The 20,537-nt window shown below is 43.4% G+C and overlaps 3 protein-coding genes across 10 annotated transcripts; 2 read left to right on the forward strand and 1 right to left on the reverse strand.

Moving 5' to 3' along the window:
• The first annotated feature begins 947 nt into the window (after nucleotides 1-947).
• Nucleotides 948-5,652, forward strand: thoc6 (THO complex 6). The gene is made up of 13 exons (XM_062532205.1): nucleotides 948-1,087; nucleotides 1,463-1,554; nucleotides 1,684-1,748; nucleotides 1,886-1,989; nucleotides 2,487-2,524; nucleotides 3,260-3,308; nucleotides 3,548-3,619; nucleotides 3,925-4,027; nucleotides 4,128-4,177; nucleotides 4,382-4,444; nucleotides 4,854-4,964; nucleotides 5,134-5,262; nucleotides 5,370-5,652. Exons 1-13 carry the CDS (start codon nucleotides 1,073-1,075, stop codon nucleotides 5,448-5,450), a joined length of 972 nt encoding a protein of 323 aa, XP_062388189.1. The 5' UTR covers nucleotides 948-1,072; the 3' UTR covers nucleotides 5,451-5,652.
• Nucleotides 5,653-6,125: 473 nt separating this feature from the next.
• si:dkey-16l2.16 (ras-related protein Rab-35) lies at nucleotides 6,126-12,824 on the forward strand. Of its 7 annotated transcripts, XM_062532218.1 has the most exons (8): nucleotides 6,126-6,331; nucleotides 7,415-7,939; nucleotides 8,126-8,303; nucleotides 9,131-9,181; nucleotides 10,298-10,421; nucleotides 10,756-10,880; nucleotides 11,511-11,635; nucleotides 12,312-12,824. In XM_062532218.1, the coding sequence occupies exons 3-8, from the start codon at nucleotides 8,249-8,251 to the stop codon at nucleotides 12,459-12,461; spliced, it is 630 nt and encodes a 209-aa protein (XP_062388202.1). In that variant the 5' UTR covers nucleotides 6,126-6,331; nucleotides 7,415-7,939; nucleotides 8,126-8,248; the 3' UTR covers nucleotides 12,462-12,824. The 7 variants fall into 7 exon arrangements, with proteins under 7 accessions (XP_062388202.1, XP_062388195.1, XP_062388196.1 ...); XM_062532211.1 differs by having other exon boundaries at nucleotides 6,127-6,331; nucleotides 7,415-8,303; XM_062532212.1 differs by having other exon boundaries at nucleotides 6,127-6,327; nucleotides 7,415-8,303.
• A 1,412-nt stretch (nucleotides 12,825-14,236) lies between these two features.
• rnf25 (ring finger protein 25) lies at nucleotides 14,237-19,059 on the reverse strand. 2 transcript variants are annotated; one of them, XM_062532200.1, is made up of 10 exons: nucleotides 18,923-19,059; nucleotides 17,839-17,910; nucleotides 17,316-17,412; nucleotides 16,972-17,039; nucleotides 16,767-16,836; nucleotides 16,574-16,645; nucleotides 16,282-16,428; nucleotides 15,780-15,869; nucleotides 15,270-15,407; nucleotides 14,237-15,155 (listed from the first exon to the last, which is right to left on the reverse strand). In XM_062532200.1, exons 1-10 carry the CDS (start codon nucleotides 18,937-18,939, stop codon nucleotides 14,334-14,336), a joined length of 1,593 nt encoding a protein of 530 aa, XP_062388184.1. In that variant the 5' UTR covers nucleotides 18,940-19,059; the 3' UTR covers nucleotides 14,237-14,333. The 2 variants fall into 2 exon arrangements, with proteins under 2 accessions (XP_062388184.1, XP_062388185.1); XM_062532201.1 differs by lacking the exon at nucleotides 17,316-17,412 and having other exon boundaries at nucleotides 18,923-18,973.
• Nucleotides 19,060-20,537: the final 1,478 nt, after the last annotated feature.

A 20,537-nucleotide genomic window follows, 5' to 3' on the forward strand; every position in this document is an offset into this window, starting at 1 on the left:
AAAACATAGTTTGTACATTTGTGTGCCTCTTCTGGCTTTTTTCTCACAGACATCACTAATGTACATATCCAGATTCCAACTTTGTTGAATGGCAGTATAGATCAGCTTTGCAAGGTGGAGCCTCGTCATTCACCATTTTCTTCAGTAACCACCATCAATTTTCAACGGAATTTAGATACAGACTGTTGTCTGGCCTTGTGGTTGATTTGATATGTCTTTCCAGGTGTGGGGTTGCATGTCAGCAAAAGGACCAGGGAAGATGGCAGTTTATACCTCTACTACAGTAAATGCACAAGTGTACATTCAGGTGTTGGACTCTTGTCATTCCATCGATCAAAAATAATTTTCCAGAATTATAATATATTTTGCCTTAGAGCAGAGAATTTGTAACTTTTCTTCAGGAAAGTCAGTGACATGTCCAGCAAAGAGTTTGCATCTCAATCCCATTAAAAATGTATGGTGCAAACTGAAGAAAGGGCACCATCCTGTAATGCTGATCCAGCTGCTGTTTGACAAAGTTGAAAACGAATTGATGAAGAATACTGCTACTATTCTACATTATAAGTCCATGCCTCAGAGAATTTATGCGGCAATACAAGCCACTACATTAGGCCTACTATTACTAGGCCTACGTTTTGCTGATTTTTTTGGAGGTAGTTTCACAAAGGCAGAATATCCATCTGTTACAGAAACATATTTTTTAGGCACATGTGATTAGTCTTTTTGTTCCTTAAAAATAAAACCGCTGAATGTACATCCCCAAGAGTGTTGATTCCATCGTTTTTGCCAGGGGTTGTAGGCTACATGTGTTTCAAGACACCAAAGATCCTTAATTATTGACAGTATATATATATATATATGCTCCGCTTTAACCCTCTCTGAAGACACTGCTAAGGACGGTCTCAAGTAGCCTAGTAGCGAAGACGTCAATTCCCACAATTCAAAGTAGCCACTTCCGCCTGCGTAGAATTTGGGCGACCGCGTTTGAATTGTTGGATTGCCCTGTGTTAGGATTTTTTCTAAACAGACCTAAGTGTCCATACCTCAAAAACAAACAACAGTAATTGCAGCCATGGGGCCTATAGAGGTACATTTTAATCTTGAAATGTTTTAAGACTGCCATTTATTTGTTAAGACGACTTATTCTCCACGGGGATCTTTGTCAATGTACTGGTGGACGTAGCGTCAATCGTGAAGTAACGCTAACTAATGTTAAGCGCTTGCTGTATTGTTTGAAAATATGAATTGCTAGCCTTATATTAATGCAAGTGCTTCTTCGAAATTATGAATGGTTGCAGTGTGCTAGTTTTGTTGTGTACATAATAGCGTGTGTACATAAGAGTGTGACGTCTATGTCTATATTTTACTGTCTATGCTATTACTAAACCCAGAGGATGCTGGTATAATGGCTGACTAGGCTGACCTCGAGTAAACAACACCAGTGCAAATGTTTTCTATGCAGCTTCTCCACATGTCGGTGTTCTCCCAGAGCTTCTCTCCTTGCGGACGTTTCTTGGCTGTAGGGAACAACTATGGAGAGATTGCTTTGTTCAGGTACTGCAATGACGCTTACAGTTTGGCTTTATTTCTCTGGTCTGTTTGTAGCAGTAGTCGAAGTCAGGCAGATTGTCAGATGTAGACCTAATGAAAGCTTTAATGATTCCTCTGATTTGTTTTATGCAGTCTATCATCTGCTCTCAGTCCAGAGGCGACAGACCTCAGTCAGAAACCAATCCTCACTTTCACAGGTCAGTCTTAAACCACCTTACCACCATGTCAACATGCCATAAGCTATTTCGTAGTTGTCTGCTTGTGACTTATCCAATCCATCACTTTGATCGCTATGACCTATTTCCTTCATCTTATGGTCCATTGTTTGCGCCAGCTCATGAGGGTCCAGTGTTTTCCCTGCTTTCCACGGATAGCCAGCTTCTGAGTGCGGGGAATGGCGAGATCAGTGCCTGGAACTGGTCTGAACTCATCAAAAGGGTGGGTCGACTTGTACTATGGAGAGTATTCTTCAAAATCATCTCGCAAGAGAGAACACACTACACAACGTGTCTGTCCTTGTGATGTGGCTCTCCAATGAGTGTTTTCAGTGTCCAGATTGATGATTTTGTACTTGATCTGTGTTGAGTATGTTTTCACATTATTTCACACTTAAAAAGGGAACTTATCTTACTAAATCAGGACACTTTCGATGTCATGAATTTTGCACAAATGGGTGTAAAGTATTACTGTCCTCGGTTAGCACTTGAGTGGGATAGGTCACCTTCAGAGACTTTAGAGATAGTTACTGAACATCACCTTAACATATTCTGTATATTATAATCTGACATCAGATTATTTCAGTTCCTTTCAGAATGACATTGATTTTGTAATGGTCACTCTGTAAATTTCCATTGTCATTGATGATATACAGTTACCTCAAACCTGATGAACAATGGTGGGAAGAAAGTTGCCTTAACATTTCTCTCTCTCTCTAGAACTCGAAGGCTGTATGGACAAGAAGGCCTAACTACAAGTAAGATTATACTCAATGTAGTTGTGTATACAATATACAGGGCTCTCAAGTCTCATACATTGATGAGATGCATGCAATGGACAGATCTCACACAACCTCACACCACATGTATTTTTTCAGGACATCTAAACTTGCCCCACACATCAGGGCAAGAAAAAAAATAGAATCTAATGTCACACGTCAGCACCTACGTGTGGAGAGCTTTAAGCCAGGGTTAGACTTGCTGCAGACAACGCGTTTGTGTTCGCATCATGGCTACCTCGTGTATTTTGCGGTCGTTTGGTGCGTCGGTCGTGCACGTCGTCGCAAGCGAACATGATGCGTCCGCGAGATGCAATACTGATAAGAAAGTAGGGGGCGATCACTCCAAAAAAAGGTGACTGCAAGATGCATTATCGACATCGAAGCTGGGGGCAATCATGAGAGTAAACAATGGCACATGGCCACATCCACATCTGATATTACTATAGTCTCCCCCTAGTTAAGACCTCCAGTTGGGTGCGTAATGCTGCAGCGAGTCTGTACACAGGACTGGATAATCCCAGCCTTAGTCCCACTATTTTTCCTCCAAAGGGCAAAACTTGACAGACCTGTATATGCTAGATTACATTTTCTATATAAATAGCCTATACAATACTATACAATAAAAAAAAATCATGTTTATGATATGTTATACTGAAAAAATAATCCATTATGTTTCATGTGATATAATGTTATTTTGTTTCTACTTTCCAGAACCAGTCTAGAGATTCCTGAAATCAATGCCATGGTGCACAGTCCAAAAGTGAGTAGAGGGGACTGTGCCATAGCCTAGTGGGTAGCTATGTGTTAGACTACATACTCTTACATTTATCAAGCAGTAGTCAAGTGAGAACATAAATTGCCTGTCAATATGTCATGTTCAACTTAAAACACGGCTGGGGATTGGTGTAAATTGCCAGGTTTAAAAGAAAACAATGCCTTCTGTCTCCCTCCTCTCCGTCACTTTTCCACTCTCACCCCCTCTTGCTTCTCGCTTTCCAGGACAACAGCTTGATTGTTGGAGGAGGAGACAATAACATTCACATCTTGGACCTAGAGAGTGGCGTCTTCAAGGTCCGAACACAACTTTCTCCTCTAATATTCATTGGGATTTAAAAAATGATGTTGATTAATAATATCTTAGCCCTCCACTCACCCTCTTACTTCCCTTGTTTATACACACACACACACACACACACACACACACACACACACACACACACACACACACACACACACACACACACACACACACACACACACACACACACACTTGCCACGACTCCATTCCTGTTGTGATTCTTGGTGTGTTGATGATATGTCAGCTGGTCGTGTATCACAGCTGACTTTATTGTGCCCCCCCTCCCCCCCTCGTCCAGTTGGTGTTGCAGGGCCACAGCGACTACATCCACTGCCTGACGGTGAGGGAGAGGGAGGGAGAGATCCTGTCTGGAGGGGAGGATGGTGCAGTGCGGATATGGGGTAATTTACAAGCCTTGCCTGCTGATTTATTTTAAGTATACTCTGTTATGCCAGCTCTCTAGTGCACACTGTTGATTAACTGAACACCACCTCCTCTCAGATTCCAGGACTGCACAGTCAGTGCACTGTATCGAAGTTCACAAATATCAGGTACGATTGCTTTGTTGGATCACGGGATGATGATAGTGTGGTTGAAGAGTCTCACAATAACCATAATGAATTATTTAGAGGCTTAAGGTGAACCATGGATGATTGCTTGCTGTTTCATGTGTGATAACAATGCCAGGGGAACATAAACAATCACCCGAGAACACAGACCAACTTTGTCCCCCCCCGGCCTGTGTGTTATGACAGGAATGTGCCCGCCCCCAGCTTGGCAGATGGATCAGCTGCCTGACCACAGACTCCGACTGGATGGTGAGACGAGGGGGGGTGGGGTGGTTGTCTACTGTATACATGACAGGCTGGCTCTGTTCATGGGATGGGGGAGTTGATGGTGGGGGGGTGGGGGGTGGGGGGGGGGTGGGGGGGGCGAGTCAGAGCATCAGAAGGGTTTGTGTCTTCCAAGCAGAGACAAGATTACATCTCAACACGTATGTTCTTGTTTAGAGTCTTTTTTTTTTTTTATCAGTCCCCTGTGGATTTTTGACATTCCTGTGCATGGAAAAGCACTCCCATGAGTACTGTTTTGTGACTATATATTGATCAAATCCTGATAAAGCAGTGATAACACTGAGATACAAATCCGCCGAGTGAGAAGGCGTGCTGGTTGCTTGGTAGCAGCTACATTTCCCTCTTTCATCTTCTCTCTCCCTCTTCCCTTCAGCTCTGTGGAGGAGGCCCGTCTCTGTCTCTCTGGCACCTGCGCTCCATGTCTCCCACCTCAGTCTTCCCCATTGCCGGTTGCCAGCGTCAGGCCATGTTTTACCAGGACCTGGTGAGTGGTTATCTGCGTACTACTTCACACCAGTAGAAAATATGCCTTACCATTATCCTAACCTCTGACTATTTGCTATGCATCCGAGTAAGAAACGTTGATGGTCATTATGTGTTTTGTGTATGTCTTTGTGGATATATCTCACCCTTGTGTTCCCTCTTTGTCTTAGATTTTATCAGTTGGTGAGGGCCCCTATCTGTACCATTGTTTATTGGGAGGCCAAGTCAAAGCTCAGATTCCCTGCACCTCTCCATCTCTGAACACACTGGCTCTGAATGTTCACCCGTCTGAGCCCCGGGTGAGTCTGTTTGTTATGTCTGTCGCTGTACATTTTAGACTGTTGTCACATTCCATTGTTGAGTACTCACGTTATGCTCATGACTGAAAACTCATATCTCATTACAGGTTATGACGCTAGGGGGCAGCAGTGACCATATTGATGTTTTCACCAACTTGTCCTACAGAGCTTTCTCCTTGTCTTTCTAAGATCATGGGCGTCTTATACCTCAATCTTTCCTCTCAAAAATGACGCTCAGTTTTGGAAATGGACTCTTATTGTGAATTCACCATGACCTATTTTTATATGTAATAAAACACTTTTGTTTTCAGAGTCTTGTGTGTCAAATTGTAGACCTGCACAAATCTAAAATGTCTGGTCAAAGAAATAAAGACAGCATTTTTATTTAGATTGGTAGTAATTATCTGTTAATTACAACATATTCCCTTTTTCCTGCAAACAGTGAACATATTATTTTGATGTCTTATGGGACCCTTTGGTACGGCTTCCAGACTGCTATTTAACAAATTTCATCAGTAGCCTAGCTTAAGCATTCCTGCTTTAAAGGCTGAAACTGGATCAAGACCACTTTCTACACGGAAATGGTTGTCCAGGGAAGCCTAAAGTTTGCGTTGAAAGATTATCAAAGCACACGAGGGCGTATTTCCGGCCGTCAACGACAATCCTGATGGATTTATGCTAAAAATAAAAAAAAAATAAAAAAAAGAGTTCATGCCAATATTATGAAAACTTGCAGTGTAGGCTATATGATAATCATTTAACCCAATTAAACTAGGCAACACCACATGAAAAGAAAACTCAATGCAGTTCGGAAGTAATGTAAACTCTGCAACAGGCGGGGGTTAAGAGAAACCAGGGGAGGGGTTGAGAAGAATCCATGAAGATGGTGACTCAACACTCAGGTGCGGCGGCCAGAGGCGGTGCCCGGTGAGCCAGTGGTCATTCCAAGGCTGCGCACTTTCTTAAGACTTGATCCCAGGACTGGACAATCGACGCTACATGGTCGATAGGAAAACAAGACCAGCGATTGTGCAATCCCTGGCATCTTACCACGACGCCCTCCAAGTAGGTAGGCAGGCTATGGCTGTAGTTTGTTTGCCATTTTAACAGTTCGATAACAATGTTCGTTGTGATTCAGCATTCTTTCGTCATTGATTATTCGGCGCGTGCTGTCACACTGGCTTACTGACATACTTAGCTACTGATTTAGGGTTTGGCTACAAAGGTAAGAGGATCGGTTCGCGTATTCGTGATCGGTCCAGCTCTAAGGCAAGAATGATTAGGCCTAGCTAGTAACCAGGTTACGGTAACGCCGCTAGCTGTTGATTGAATAGTTGTTTACTTCAGTTGAAAATCAAAACACCGCGTAGCTCACAGGAATTCTCTGGCCTAGGTTGGCCAGCACTTTACTAATGCAATCAATGACTGACGGTAGGCTAATATCGCAAATTATTGTTTCACGATTAGATGTCGCTGTGTTTAGAGACCACTGTAGTCGAGAATGGACTAGGCCCAGTGATACTAGTCGTTAACAAGTGTTCTTTTAACAAAACGGTTAAGTTTTTAGCGATGCATTGTGTCTGTGTTAGCAGCCCTCAGACTGTCGGTTTCACTTCCATTTATTTTTTTTAAGAAATCGGGCGTAGTTCATCATCACTTTTTGAGACTTCCCCTTGCAAGTTGGATAACACGTAGGCTATCACTTTCTCATTGTGTCTATTTTGGATGTTATATCGATTGCCTGAAAGTAACGAGACGTTGTCTGTTATGAGAGGTAGGCCTAGCTCTATTCTTTGAATCGTGGTGAGTTTTATTTGGTCTTTCTGTCTGTATGTTCAACCATTGACGATTGCTTACCTATCCTACTTGTGCGTTCAGTACGTTAGGTGTGGTCCGCCTGCTTCAGCTATATTTAATGATTGAAGGAAGGGAGATGGGGCACGCAGCGCGCCCAGCGATGGAAAAGTTAAAATTAGAAGCGCAGCTGTTGTTCCGGGGAACGGTGCACAGGCACCGAGATAGACAGAAGGCATACAGCGAAAATGTCACTCATTTAGACAATTGTGAGCAACTCAAGCGGACCATTCCTTAACCTGCTTTGACTTCTTGCATTTCTTGCTGTTAACTTCCCATACGTTCATCTCTTCTGCAGGTCTGTTTTGGACAAGGACGCCAGCATGACTGTTCACCTCACATGAAGGACGTAGGGAGGGCTTTAACCTGTAGAGGAGTTGGGCACCGCCATGGACACTACCATGAGGATGTTGCTGTTGTGACTGAATGCCTCTGTTTCCTATTGTCAGAGATGTCAAGATGAGATTAGGTGAGACAGAGAAACAGCCAGTTGCCAGCATTGTTTACGTCATTGTTTTCCAAGGAGTCTTCACAGGAACATTCTGAGCATTCCCCTGCCTCACTATCTATAGGTGAATAAACATGAGATTCCACTAATGCCCACTGTCTGTTGACCTCAGTTCAACCGATTGGACTCTACTGGCCCCCTCTGTTCATGCCATCAACAATAGGAGAACCCTGATGTGAACTGCATGCCAACATTTCACACGGGATCACCAACTCACAAAGTCTAGAAAGACTGTTTCTACGCCAGATCGAGGAGAGAAATTCAACCTGGAGCAAGCTGGAACATGCCCGCGTGATTTTGGATCCTTGCACTAATGTAGGAATGAACTGCAGCTCAAGACTTCAGTATTACCTGCAAATCTGTAGAAGATGATGTCTGAATTAACTTAAGACAAACTTCAGAGTTGTCGGTCATTTCTCACTGGATGGATGTTTGAACTGGAATTGTACAGGAACCGATGTTCAGGGTCTAGCAGGGATGATGAACTACCCTTTCTTACAGATGAATTCTGATGGGCCCACCTGTCCATCACATTGATGTTATAGAGGAGAGGACACTGACTGAACACGGTGAAATTTGCTGGGCTGCTAAGTAGCATTTAACCAGGAAGGACAGCACTGCACAATGGCTGGGAAGGACTATCATCATCTCTTCAAACTGCTCATCATTGGAGACTCTAGTTAGTAGTGGTTTTTATCTGTTTTATTTCTCTTCTGCTTGTCTTGTACATCCATGTACAAATTGGTACTATTTCTGGAATACTATACATGGTGTGATTAGATCCACTTAGTATCAAGATTTTGGTGTCTTCTAACATAAGACCTCTAAAGCCATTTTCCTTAATTCCATTAGTTTGCCTCACTGATCTGTTGTTAACCTCTGTAATTGGTCACGAGGAGTGCATCGGGTAACTGGCACCATGTAAAGGTGTCCCTTGCTTTGTCCTCCCTCTGTCAAGTGTTGCAATATTGGTATTGGAGATTGGTTAAGCCTTAGCTTGTTTTGCATTACAAATCCCACCGGAAACTCAGTCATGCAAAGGGGAAGTCGCAAGGCTTGCTATGAGGCCAGCGACTCCATTTACTCCACTGTTGCACTTCTATTTCCTGGCCAAAACTTTGGTGGGGCCATTTTCCTTCTACAGCTCAAATGTGATAGGAATTGTCTCACACTTTCTCTTTCCAGTAAATGCAGTTTGACCTAGTGTTCACCTCTCAGTATTTGTACAGAGGATAGAGGACTTTTGAAAACAACGTATCCCTTATTGACATTGCCTGCTACTGTATGATGTATTCCTAGACCATGTAAGAAATCATGCATCACTTCACACTTTATCTGTCGAGTTCCACTCAGACTTGTTATTCCCCCTGCCTGCACCTTCCTGTTTACCGGTCTGGTTAGATCACTTTCCACTTTCATTTTGCTGCATGGATGTAGATATCAGCTTCAATGCAGGGTGAAATAGGAACGTCTCTCTTACATCATGGGCATTTCTCTTGGTCACAGATGTGGGGAAGAGCAGTCTGCTTTTGCGGTTTGCGGACAACTCCTTCTCGGGTAAGCCAGCTCTGTCCTATGTGTGTCTGAGCAATGGTGTAGAGTTTGTTGGTAATGGGTGTGGGCTGTGACTGATGATTGTACAGGGTGTGGTTACAACATTTCTTGGGTAGAAAAACTCTGCTCAACATGTAAAAGAAAACATGACTTCATTATGTAAACTGTTATAATCTGTGTGCACTTTGAATCTAGTAGACACTTTCCCCCAAACGACAAACAAATACACATTAAGTGTAGTCTGGGAAACTGCAGCCCATGTGTTCTTTACAGTGAATGTTGGGTAGAGACTTAATCAGCCTAGAAGATATCCTCCTTTTGCAGGAAAGAAATGGTTCAGTAGTGTCATCAAAATGGTGGGACAAATAGGAGTGGATTTCGTTTGACTTTGCCTTTGTTTGTCCTGCGTTAGATAGATAATGTTGCCAGTAGGGGTGAATGACACAAGATATAGTAGATATAGTTGTTTTGAATGGTCTGTGCAGTCAGGGGAGTGCTCAGTTTGTAGTTTGAGTCTCTAGATGAACCACCACATTTGTGTTTAATTAGTGGATCGCTGTTAACAGGTTGTACCCCATTAAACCTCACTTACTCATATCACTGCCTTAGGCAGTATTGATTTAAGGTGTCTTATCAGTATGCAAGCAGACATGTACCTTATCTTCCAATCCAATTTTTCAAAACCACTCAGTAACATTTGAGGTAGTTTACTGTAGGTTATGTTGCCCGTGATTGCTGCAGCAGTCTGCTGTGTTGTTGCTGGGGAAGGTGGAGCTCTGTCCACTGAGACTACAGCTGTGGCCACATGGCTGACCCATCCCACCGCTCTCCATATGTCACTGAAGCAGGAAGCTTATACAAACCTTAGGCCAGAAGGTCCGGATCATGGAGCATGGATTACAACTGTACAAATATCAGCCTAATTATTGGCCATTGGGCCTGACTGACTTTCTGTTACTCAAAAGCCTTGGCTATGAGCTATTTCATATCCAGCTTCATGGCCATGTTGTTATAAAGGTTGTTGGTTGTATGTACTGTAGATGCTGTGAGTTTTCCCAGTTCAAGCAAACGTAGCAGCATCATTTAGATCATGGCATGTCCTGACGTTGCTTTCTGCAGGCAGCTACATCACTACGATCGGAGTGGACTTTAAGATCCGCACCATAGAAATTGACGGGGAACGAGTCAAGTTACAGATCTGGGATACAGCTGGACAAGAACGGTTTCGGACCATCACCTCCACGTAATCAAACAAATAACAATCCCTTCAAGTAGTTTAACCGTTAACAATCAGGTGCTGCCATACTGATGAAAGTGAATAACGCCACAAGAAGTCAACACACAAATTCAGTTCTACATTTACAACATCTCCATGGCAGTAAAGCATAGACTTTAGGTTATCGCTATACAACGTATGAAGTACTGGTAGGCCAGCAGTAGACTGATGTGAGTAGGAGCTCATTTTTATAGCCCTCTACCAGGATGTGTATACATGGGTGTGTTAACATTACTAATGCCTTCATCCTGTTTTTTTTTTGTGTTGACTATCCCTCTGTCTGTCTCTCCTGTTCTCCCAGGTATTACAGGAACACCCATGGCGTTATTATTGTGTACGACGTCACAAATCCAGAGTCGTTCGTAAATGTCAAGAGGTGGCTGAACGAGATCTCACAAAACTGTGATAATGTTTGCAAGATCATGGGTAGGTCTCTGTTTAAGTGCTACATAACATTCATATTGGCGACTATCCCCACCCTCCCCCATCTTCAACCGACAAAGCTTTCTGCATGCCATATGAGCTGCACTTTGGCTTGTTGCCAGGCAGGGTGTCATGTTATACTAGAAGTTGATAGCTCTTTGTCCAGAATAGGTCCCCGTGGTATACTCTGTAAGAGCATGTATTTATGCAGATGTTATTTTAAGGATTGTTATACATTGTTATATATGTACCTACTGAATGTTTTAAAAAATACACGGCTTCTCATGCTGTATTATCATGGCAAACCACTTCCTCATTCCAAACATCTCTATGGTAGTGATGAGGCCTTGGGTTTCTATGACATTCTAGACATTCATCATTAGTCATGTTTAAGTCATGTTTAAGGACTGTATGCCTGCAGAACATGTGTAAAGTGAAACTAAAACATGTCTTACAGTTGTCATTTAGAATAAAATAAAACAACAGAGCCTAGAGCCTAGAGTGTTTGCTTTTGGAAATACGATGGGGAACTGTCCACAGTTGCGTATATCATGTTTGCCGAGTCATTTCAATGACTCGTGAAATCTCTTAACTCATGTAAAATGTATAACCACTCTTGATCTCCCTTGCCAGTCGGGAACAAGAATGATGACCCCTCCAAGAAGCAAGTGGAAAGCAGTGATGCTCTACGCTTTGGGGAGTCCGTGGGGGTCAGGGTGTTTGAGACCAGTGCCAAGGAGAACATTAACGTAGAGGAGGTGAGCGTCATGGGGTGACGCATGCTTGCATGGCTTCTGCATGGCTTTTCACGATTGGTCAGTCGTGAGCATGTGGTAACTGCTCAGTTCTAAATATGAAAGGAAACCGCAGAGTGTCCGCAAAATCACTGCACACAGTGTTTCTGCCACTTCTATTAATAACTAGTTTGTACTTAGAAAATGTTACTTCACTTCTCAGTTAGACCACAAGGCCAGTTCAAGGCCTGTTGAAATGATTACAGTGTCTTGTTAGAAGACATTACTGACTTTGATTGCTTTGTTGCTGTATTTGTGTGTACCTGTGCCTATGTCTGGTGGTGTGTGTCCCTGATGTGTCTGTGTGTGTGTGTGTCTGTCCCTGATGTGTCTGTGTGTGTGTCTGTTCCTGATCTGTCTGTCCCTGATGTGTCTGTGTGTGTGTCTGTTCCTGATGTGTTTGTGCGTGTGTCTGTCCCTGATGTGTCTGTGTTCCTGATGTGTCTGCATTGCTGATGTGTCTGTGCGTCCCTGATGTGTCTGTGTCTGTGTGTTCCTGATGTGTCTGTGCGCTCCTTCTGTGTCTGTGTCTGTGTGTTCCTTATGTGTCTGTGCGCTCCTGATGTGCCTGTGCATCCCTTATGTGCCTGTATGTTCCTGATGTGTCTGCACTGCTGATGTGTCTGTGCTCCCTGCACAGATGTTCATGGCGTTTACTCACATGGTCCTGCGGGCCAAGAAGCAGAGCCAGAGCCGGGCGGAGCGGGAGCGCGAGCGAGAGAAGGACACGGTCAACATCAACTCCCACCGGGACCGGGAGCGACGGAAGAGAGGGAAGAAGTGCTGCTGAGGTTGGGAGGGATGCAGCATCTTGTGGCCCAGTATGAAAGACAAACCCATAACATTGCACTGACCGAGCTATCGGAGGGGGGGAAAACTACTGCTAAGTGCCGAAATGTCACTCTTGTGTTCTGCTTTTTATGTCTGTCTGTGTTGTCTTTTTTTAACTGAAAGGGAACCATGTCCCGTTATGTCTCATTGTCATTTAATTGTCTAACTGGCGAGGGCTGTTAACAGGTTTTAAGTGTTCTGCTGTGATGACCTAGTGAATTGTCAGTTTTATTTTTTAATAAATAAAAACTGTCGTCATTTTGACTGTTACAGTTAAAATGAGATGTCAAGTAACGCATTAGCAATAAATGAATCCTTCTAACATGGGTCTCCAATTATATCCTTTTTCCCCCTATTGGTGTCAATTACATCTTTGTTTTTTCAATTATTGGTTGTTTTCATCTGGTTAAGTAATCATGTAGGAATTCTGCTTTTCGTTAATTTTCAACATACTGGTATCCAATTTGGTAATGCTTTGGGAGTATACAATTACAGGGTACGCTAAACAAATAAACCCCAAATGAGAGGGTTATAGATTCTTTTCTCCTTAGTGTAAATCAATATGGCAACAAAATTAGTTTTAAGTCAGTGAGTTATAAAATACTGATTTTTGAATCACAGACCCATGTATCTGTAAGGACTGTATTGTCTCGTTATCAGAGTCCTGACTGCCAAGACCTGGGTGCTTACCCAAGTCAATGGGTGGCTCTCAAACACTCTCCTCGATGCTCGATCCTCGAGGGGCGTTCCCACTGATCTATAACTAACACTGGATAGACTATCCCATTGTTGACGGCCCATCATTCTCTATCTAGATCAGAAAGGACGAGGATCGAGGAAGGAAGGGAGGGTGTATAAAACACCAAATGAGAGGCATCCAATGTAGTCCTATTTGTCAGGCTTCATTTGCAGTTAACAAAATGCCGAGGTCAAAGGTCATGTCTCAATTCAGATCATTAGTAACTAGTGGCTGTATAGACCTCTGAAGTTCGCCTACAAAAAGGATCCAAAGCTGCCATCTTTGCCCATATAAGGAGATCCGGGAGTTAATTGAAGCTAACTGCCTATGGCAAGTTGTATTGTAAGTTAGCTTTGAGGTAGCAAAGATCAAAGTGTGCCGTCTTCACCTGCCGAAGATCACAGTATCCACTAGACGGCAGTGGACAAAACTGTGTAGTGAAAAACGTCTGCATTTCAAAAGTCATCATCCCCGCGAGAGTTTAACAGGTGCGATTATTGAAAATCCCCATGTTATTTTCCCATAGAAAAAATCTCAAGATACCGGATCTCCTTATTTGGGCAAAGATGGTGGCTTTTTTGTAGGCGAACTTCAGAAGTCTATTGCTATCTCCTCACTGACTACCACAAGAGGGAAGAATGTACAGGTGCATCTCGAAATATCACAGTATTGTGAAAAAGTCCATTGTCCTGTCAAAACTGAGAGATTAAAGGCTCGGGAAACCATTGCTGGTGTTTTGACTTACCGGTAATTCATTGATTAGAGCTCTTCTCAGGTTGACATTTCCGTATTATAAATTATTTATTGTTGTAATATATTGAGATTCAGGATTTTTGATTTCCATGAGTTGAACATTTTAATATTAAAGATAAAAAAGGTTTGACATATTTAATTATATGACGGCTACCATAATTTGGAGCTGCACCTGTAAGTTATCTCAGCAAAGAGCTCAGGAGACACCTTGTGAAGCAGAAATGACGGCACTCCACACGAACGACATAATTCATGTGCACGTTTATTGGATGCAAGTCTGATAAAGGGTAAGCAGGGAGGAACATCTTTCTGTGTGTGCGTTCCTCCCCTTGGCCTTTGTCAGAGCACAGTGGTCTCCGGTCCGGTCTCCACTCTCCTCTGGTGGGAGTCACGTGGGGCGCCGCGGTGAGGCCCGCCACCACTACCGTGGCTCTGGTGGCCGGCACTTCCCCTGCCTCTGCTGCCCCTGTAGCCCCTGTAGCCTCTGTGATGGTGCGGGCCTCTCGCAGGGTCTCTCGGTTCTCCTTCTCGGAAGTTCCTGTCCTGCCACTGGCCGTGCGGTTGTCCCTGGTGATGCGGGCCGAGCGGTTGCCCCTGGTGATGCGGGCGTTGCCTCCTGCCGTGCTGCCAGTAGCCGTAGCCACGCCCGCGCGGCCTTTCTGTCGACGCAGGCTGCCTGTGGGCCTTGACGTCCTCTGCAGTGGGCTCGGTGGGTTGTGGTGCTTGGTCACTGGCGAGACATGCACTTGAGTTGCCTGCCTCGGTAGATTCCTGACATTTAACGGCTACAGGCTTGCCCTCGTCGGTGGGTTTCACTTCCTGTTCCTTTGGGTCATCACCACAGCTACCTGTATCCACATACGTGCCGTTCAAAACCATCGTGTCGCCCCTCACATGGTTAAGCTTCTCAGAAGCAAGGGAGAGCTTGGTGAAATCTGGCATGGCCTCTGGGGTCCCAGCATGCACCTGGCCACCTCTTCCCCTCCTGCCTCCTTTGTTGTGACCCCGTCCCCTCCTCCCGTAGTTGCCTCTGCGGCCCCCATGGCCTGGGGCATGTGGGGGCTGGTGGAGGTTGTGCTGGGGGATGGGTGCTGGGGGCTCTAGTGGGCTGGGAGGAAGATCAGAGGTGCCACTGGTGGGATCGCTGGTCTCAGAGGGGCCCTGCGGTAGATGAGGCAAGTATTTCATATTAGTTGATATGTGGTCAATAGAGGAAACAAATGTCAGGCAGAAGGCGATGGTGTGTGAGCCTTACCGATGGTGTGTGAGCCTTACCTCATTAATATGTATCAGGAACCTGTTGGACTCCACCTCAGGGTCAATGATCCCGCCCCTCTGATGCTGACGTTCCCAAATCCTCTTCAGTTCTACCCATTTTTGCCGAAAGTCTGCTCCAACGACCGCTCCAGCCATCTGCATTGTAAAGAAGTGATAAAGATACACCAGGTCTCACTTAATATCCCAGAGCTTAGACCAGAGCAGATGAAACTGAAGCAGACAAAGATCTCTGTCACACGGTTGAAAGAGTATGACTAATTTGGATGATTAGAGTCTCACACTAAGATTACCATAAGATCCATCACACTTCCTGATGTCATTAATGTAGGCTTAAGCAGATACACTTGACTTAATGAAATAAGTAACTGTGTTGTAACTTCCAAGCCACAGGAAGATTTCTAGACAGCTCTCCTTGTGGTTCCAGACAGGCCCATCTGCTTACAGTGCCCCCATGTGGCCGCCAGTCTGCTGCAATCGGGGCGGCTCGTGAGTCATGTGAACTTTTACCTCAGGAGACGCGGGTGCAGGAGAAGACAAAAGGGCATCGACGTCACAGGCAAGCGGCTCCCGGCATACGGGACAAACCACTGCCAGCTCCTACGAGAGCAATGCAGGAGAGAGACAGAGATAGTATTATTCACATACATCTACGAATAAGAGACAGACATCATATGAAGTCAAGTGTTAAGGAATGTCTTGGTGCAACAAAAAGGTTGTTGCCAATAGGGGCACACAGCAAAATTGAGCTGTATCTAAACCATCTGTATTTGGTTGACCCCAAGCGACATCTTTGTGTGAGTGCTTTATTTTGACTAACGACTAATTTCAGGTATGTGTGACCTGGGTCAGATTCAGACTCACTCTCTTGTGACACGGTGTGCGAGAGCACACACATTTTTAACTTCCAAAACTAGATTTGTAAAGAAAATAAAAGTGGGAGAGATCCCCTCCGCAAGACCAGATGGCAACAATTTCTGAAGAACTTTCTAGACTCGTCGTCACCTCTCACCTCCCCATCCGTCCTCCCCCGACTCTTGTCCTCCTCGATCTCCTTCTCCCTCTCTCTCAGCTCCATCTCGGAGTGGCTGACGTAGCGGCCCAGGCAGTGTGAGTGGAAGTAGTGATAGCAGGAAGTCTTAGTGAACGCCTCTCCATCCTGTCACCCAAACACAAGTGATAATGATTGAAGGCAGAGGAAGGGCATACACATGTGTTATCAGGTGCTGGGCTGAGTGTAAGTAAGTAGTTATTTTTATTTATAAAAAACAGAGAGAGAGAATAATGAAATCATAACACCGGACCTTAAATCCATAAAGACAGATGACACAGTTCCCATGGGGAATATTACTCTCCGTCAGGATCTCTTTGGCCTTCTGTGGGGTGAGAGAAGAAGACTCTAAGGACAGACTAAATGTAGGGCTGATGAAGGCCTAGGGACACCAGTGGGAAAGTATGGGGAAAGGCCGTTGGACAGACGTTTGGGAGAGGACTGACCTCGATGACCTGGTACAGCACTGGTGCTCCTGGGAAGGACTCTGCCTCCATCTGCAGACATCTCTGCACACTGAGATGACCACAAAGGAAAGAAGACACATTGGTCAGAAGTCCCTTTGCAGCAGTCAAGGACACACTCATTTTTTTTTTTACTATTTGAATGTCACAGATTTCTAGTCAGATGATTTTGAAGAATGAAATTCACCTGAGCAGTTTGTCGTCTGACAGTCCTCGAGGGTTGTGTATGCTTATGACTGGGGGAATGCACGGGTACTGCAAAAGAGAGATGAACAGTTATCAACAAAAGATTCTGCCATAAACCAAACAGATAAAACCTCTGACAATTGAAAGTATGCTAAGACAGATCTCAAGAGGAACAGAGAGAGTAAATAAAATGGCTATTTGATAACATCCTTCGCACCAAATGATGAGAGTACATAAGAGTGCAAAGACCAGAATGGAAAAAATAACAAGTGTGAATTTACAGACGGACCGAGACATAGAGGGACTGAGGAATGCACACGGTGGTCAAATAAGCAAGCAGAATACCTGAGGAGCAAGAGTCAGGGTAAGCGTGAGGCGAACAAACTGAGAGAGAACATCCTCTCCAGTGGAAGGGTAGAGGACCAAACTCACCTCCCACCCTCTAACAAAGACAGAAAGATGCAGTACATTAGAGCCACACAAACACAAACACAAACACTACTAGCGGCGTAACGGTACACAAAAAAAAACCCTGGTTTATTATTACTGTTAAAGACATTCTGCATTTGGCACATTCGGTATGAGCCACGTCATGTGCCAAACAGTTCAGTACGAATAGGTGTACCTTTACACCCCTAAACAGTACATACATGTGGTCTGGACACTAGAAGACTATTTGATTTGATTATTTTCTGAATTCATTCAGACAAAAGTAAAGTAAAAGGTGATAAGCCTATCAGTAAAGAAACCCTCAGTGCCTAAGCAAGGGAGTCAGTAGCCTGTAGCAATGGTCATAATTCAAACAACACACAAAAAAAATACCCACCAATGTATATATTGTGTAATGATAATTCTTTTTTAATCTCACCCCTTCTTTTCCTGGGTAACTTTCAGCTCATCAAGATAGATTGACTGCAAAACTTCAATCTCAGAATGAACACTGAAACAGAAAGAAATAGATTCGGTTCACACGATTAACCTGGCTGTCAATAGCTCAAGCAGCGCTAACCCGCCTTTGATACAAAATGGCAACAGAGTAACTAAAGTGATGGCTTCAGCGAATTTTAACAAAGTAACTGCATGGCAGAGCAGGCACAGTTACATTGTTACATTGAATGTTTCCGCAGTGATGGCCTCGACTCAATCTGGTACTCAGCCCCTATTTCCACCAATTACTGTACTGACTAACGATTAACGAACGAAGGCATGTTTGTTTACAACCAGACATTTGATGGGTTGTTTAACTGTCCTACTTCTCAATCCATCCTGCGCCAGTCTACTCCCAAGTATGTTGTTTCATAACATAAGGTTAGCCTATATACTACAGATAATACTTCGTCTTACTTTTATAACGTTAAAGGGTGTCCGATGCCATCAATCATATCATGATCACTTACATGACCAACGTTACTCGAATGTCTACGTTACATGTCCATGTTACATGACCATTTTCTAAACAGACAGTTCAGTAGGTAGCAAATCATGCTACATGCAAAATAATAGGTTTAAATTGGCTACCGTTAATTAACCTGATGTTAGCCAAGTTAGCTTCATTTTAATAATAAATATGATTTAACATTATTGACCCGACTTGGCCTCATACTGTTCGGATGGCTAATTTTCTCGCGAACATCGGCCCTTTATACTCGTGACACTTCTTTGTAATGGTGTGAACATAATTACTGCTATCCGAGCCATCTGTTAAATAACGTTTGATAATATGACACCAGTTACTAACAGGCATAGCTAACCATGCCTTAGTTAAGTTGTAGCTAGCTATTCAGGTAACTTTGCTAACTTGCTAGCTATCTGACGGCAGTTCACGGGCCAACCAAAGCTAATACGAATGTCACAAATGGTTAAATGTGATAGTTATCACACATGGTCACTCATATTGCTGCTACTATGATAGATGCACGAACATGATATTACCGTCCTGAAAAACTACTCACTCGTTTTCAGTAGCCATCTTTCTTGAATGGTAGGCTTGCTAGCTACCTTACTAGCTCGTTGCAAGCAGCAGTCACAAGCTACTACTACAACTGTTAAAATAGCACACTCTTGTGTTACAACAAGAGAAGAGAGTGAAGGAAACGCACATATAGAACAGCATTCACGAGAGGTGGCCTGGGACAGCTTTTGCCATGACATCATTATTAGAGGAAGACTCTCAGGCCCTTTCTACATTAACCCTGGTAAATATAAAAACTATGAGTAGGCTATTTCTAAACGAGTATTTGAATGGCTTCTAATGTAATGCAATCTTATGTTCTTTGCAGGCAAGGATGGGCAAAAATAGATCAAACAGTATTTTAAAATTAAATATCAAATAGGCTAGCCTACCCTAATTTTAATCGTTGATTAAACTACAAAATGCATGACACTATGTATCAAAATAAAATAGCGTATTTTTGTATTTTAAAAGCACTAAAAACACTTTGAACTGACCACTTTGCAAACCTTCCATTTCTTTCAATTTAACATAGTCCTTCATCATACACTGACTCTGTTTATTAAGTGGACAGTCTTTGAGAGCAACAGCTTTTCTCTGCCTAGGAGACATGCCATTAGGCTACCAAACAACCAACAGATCAATATGATGACTTGCTAGATCTCGTAGCCTAAATGCTGCAGGCCTATCAGTGATACACTCAAAAAGTCACAACTGAACAAAGTATCTATTAGCCTACATAGTCATACCCAAATTGAGCAATGTTGCAGGACAAACACATGATTGCTTCAATGTTTTCTGATTGGATGATCACAGTTATCAATATTATGATAGGGCCTACACACAACAAGTCTGGGCAAATTATCATTTTGCTTTAAGCGATATGGGGGCCAAATTGTTGCAGGGCAACCACATAACCGGTTCCTGCAGTTCCAACGGATGAGTAAAGTTCTCAAGAAAGATCATTAAAAATTCTCAATAAACTTGAGGTTTGTGTGTGTATGAGCAACCTCACACACACACTTACACGTTACTTATATTGCACTGGATCATCTTCCTGAATCTCAATGTTCTGATCACAACAACTCAGTCAGCAGTCAGCACCAGTTAGCTTGCGTACCCCACTATCCAAAAGTAGGCCTAACACATTCTATTGACGTATTCTAGGCATCATGTTAAATAAGCCGCTCTTTTTTTAAATGAAAACATAGCCTACTATAGAGTTTACAAATGATATACTTTAATTTCATGTTTCCTTAAAATTATGACCGGATTCTAAATGATGTATTTATTCAGGAATTAAATACAAAAGATTTAAAAAGTTCATTCTTAACACCTCTCCGCCATAGCCCCAAATGCGTACAGAGTCATTTGAACTATGCCTTGTGCAGTAGAAATACAGCGCAGATTCCCCAGACTAATGTTCAAGATTGAGCTTGGTGACAGCCAGACTAGTGACCAGACACAGAAGTGGTCTTAATGCTATGGTGCCACTCAAAATACATTGGGGTCATTGCTGATAGGGAGAAAACATTCAGTTCCTCAATCCATAGATTCTAGTTCTTTTGAGATCAGTGTTCTTTAAGGGATGTTCAAACCAAAGATTTGGGACGAGA

Source organism: Sardina pilchardus, chromosome 3 (assembly GCF_963854185.1).
Source record: "Sardina pilchardus chromosome 3, fSarPil1.1, whole genome shotgun sequence".
NCBI lineage: Eukaryota > Metazoa > Chordata > Actinopteri > Clupeiformes > Clupeidae > Sardina > Sardina pilchardus.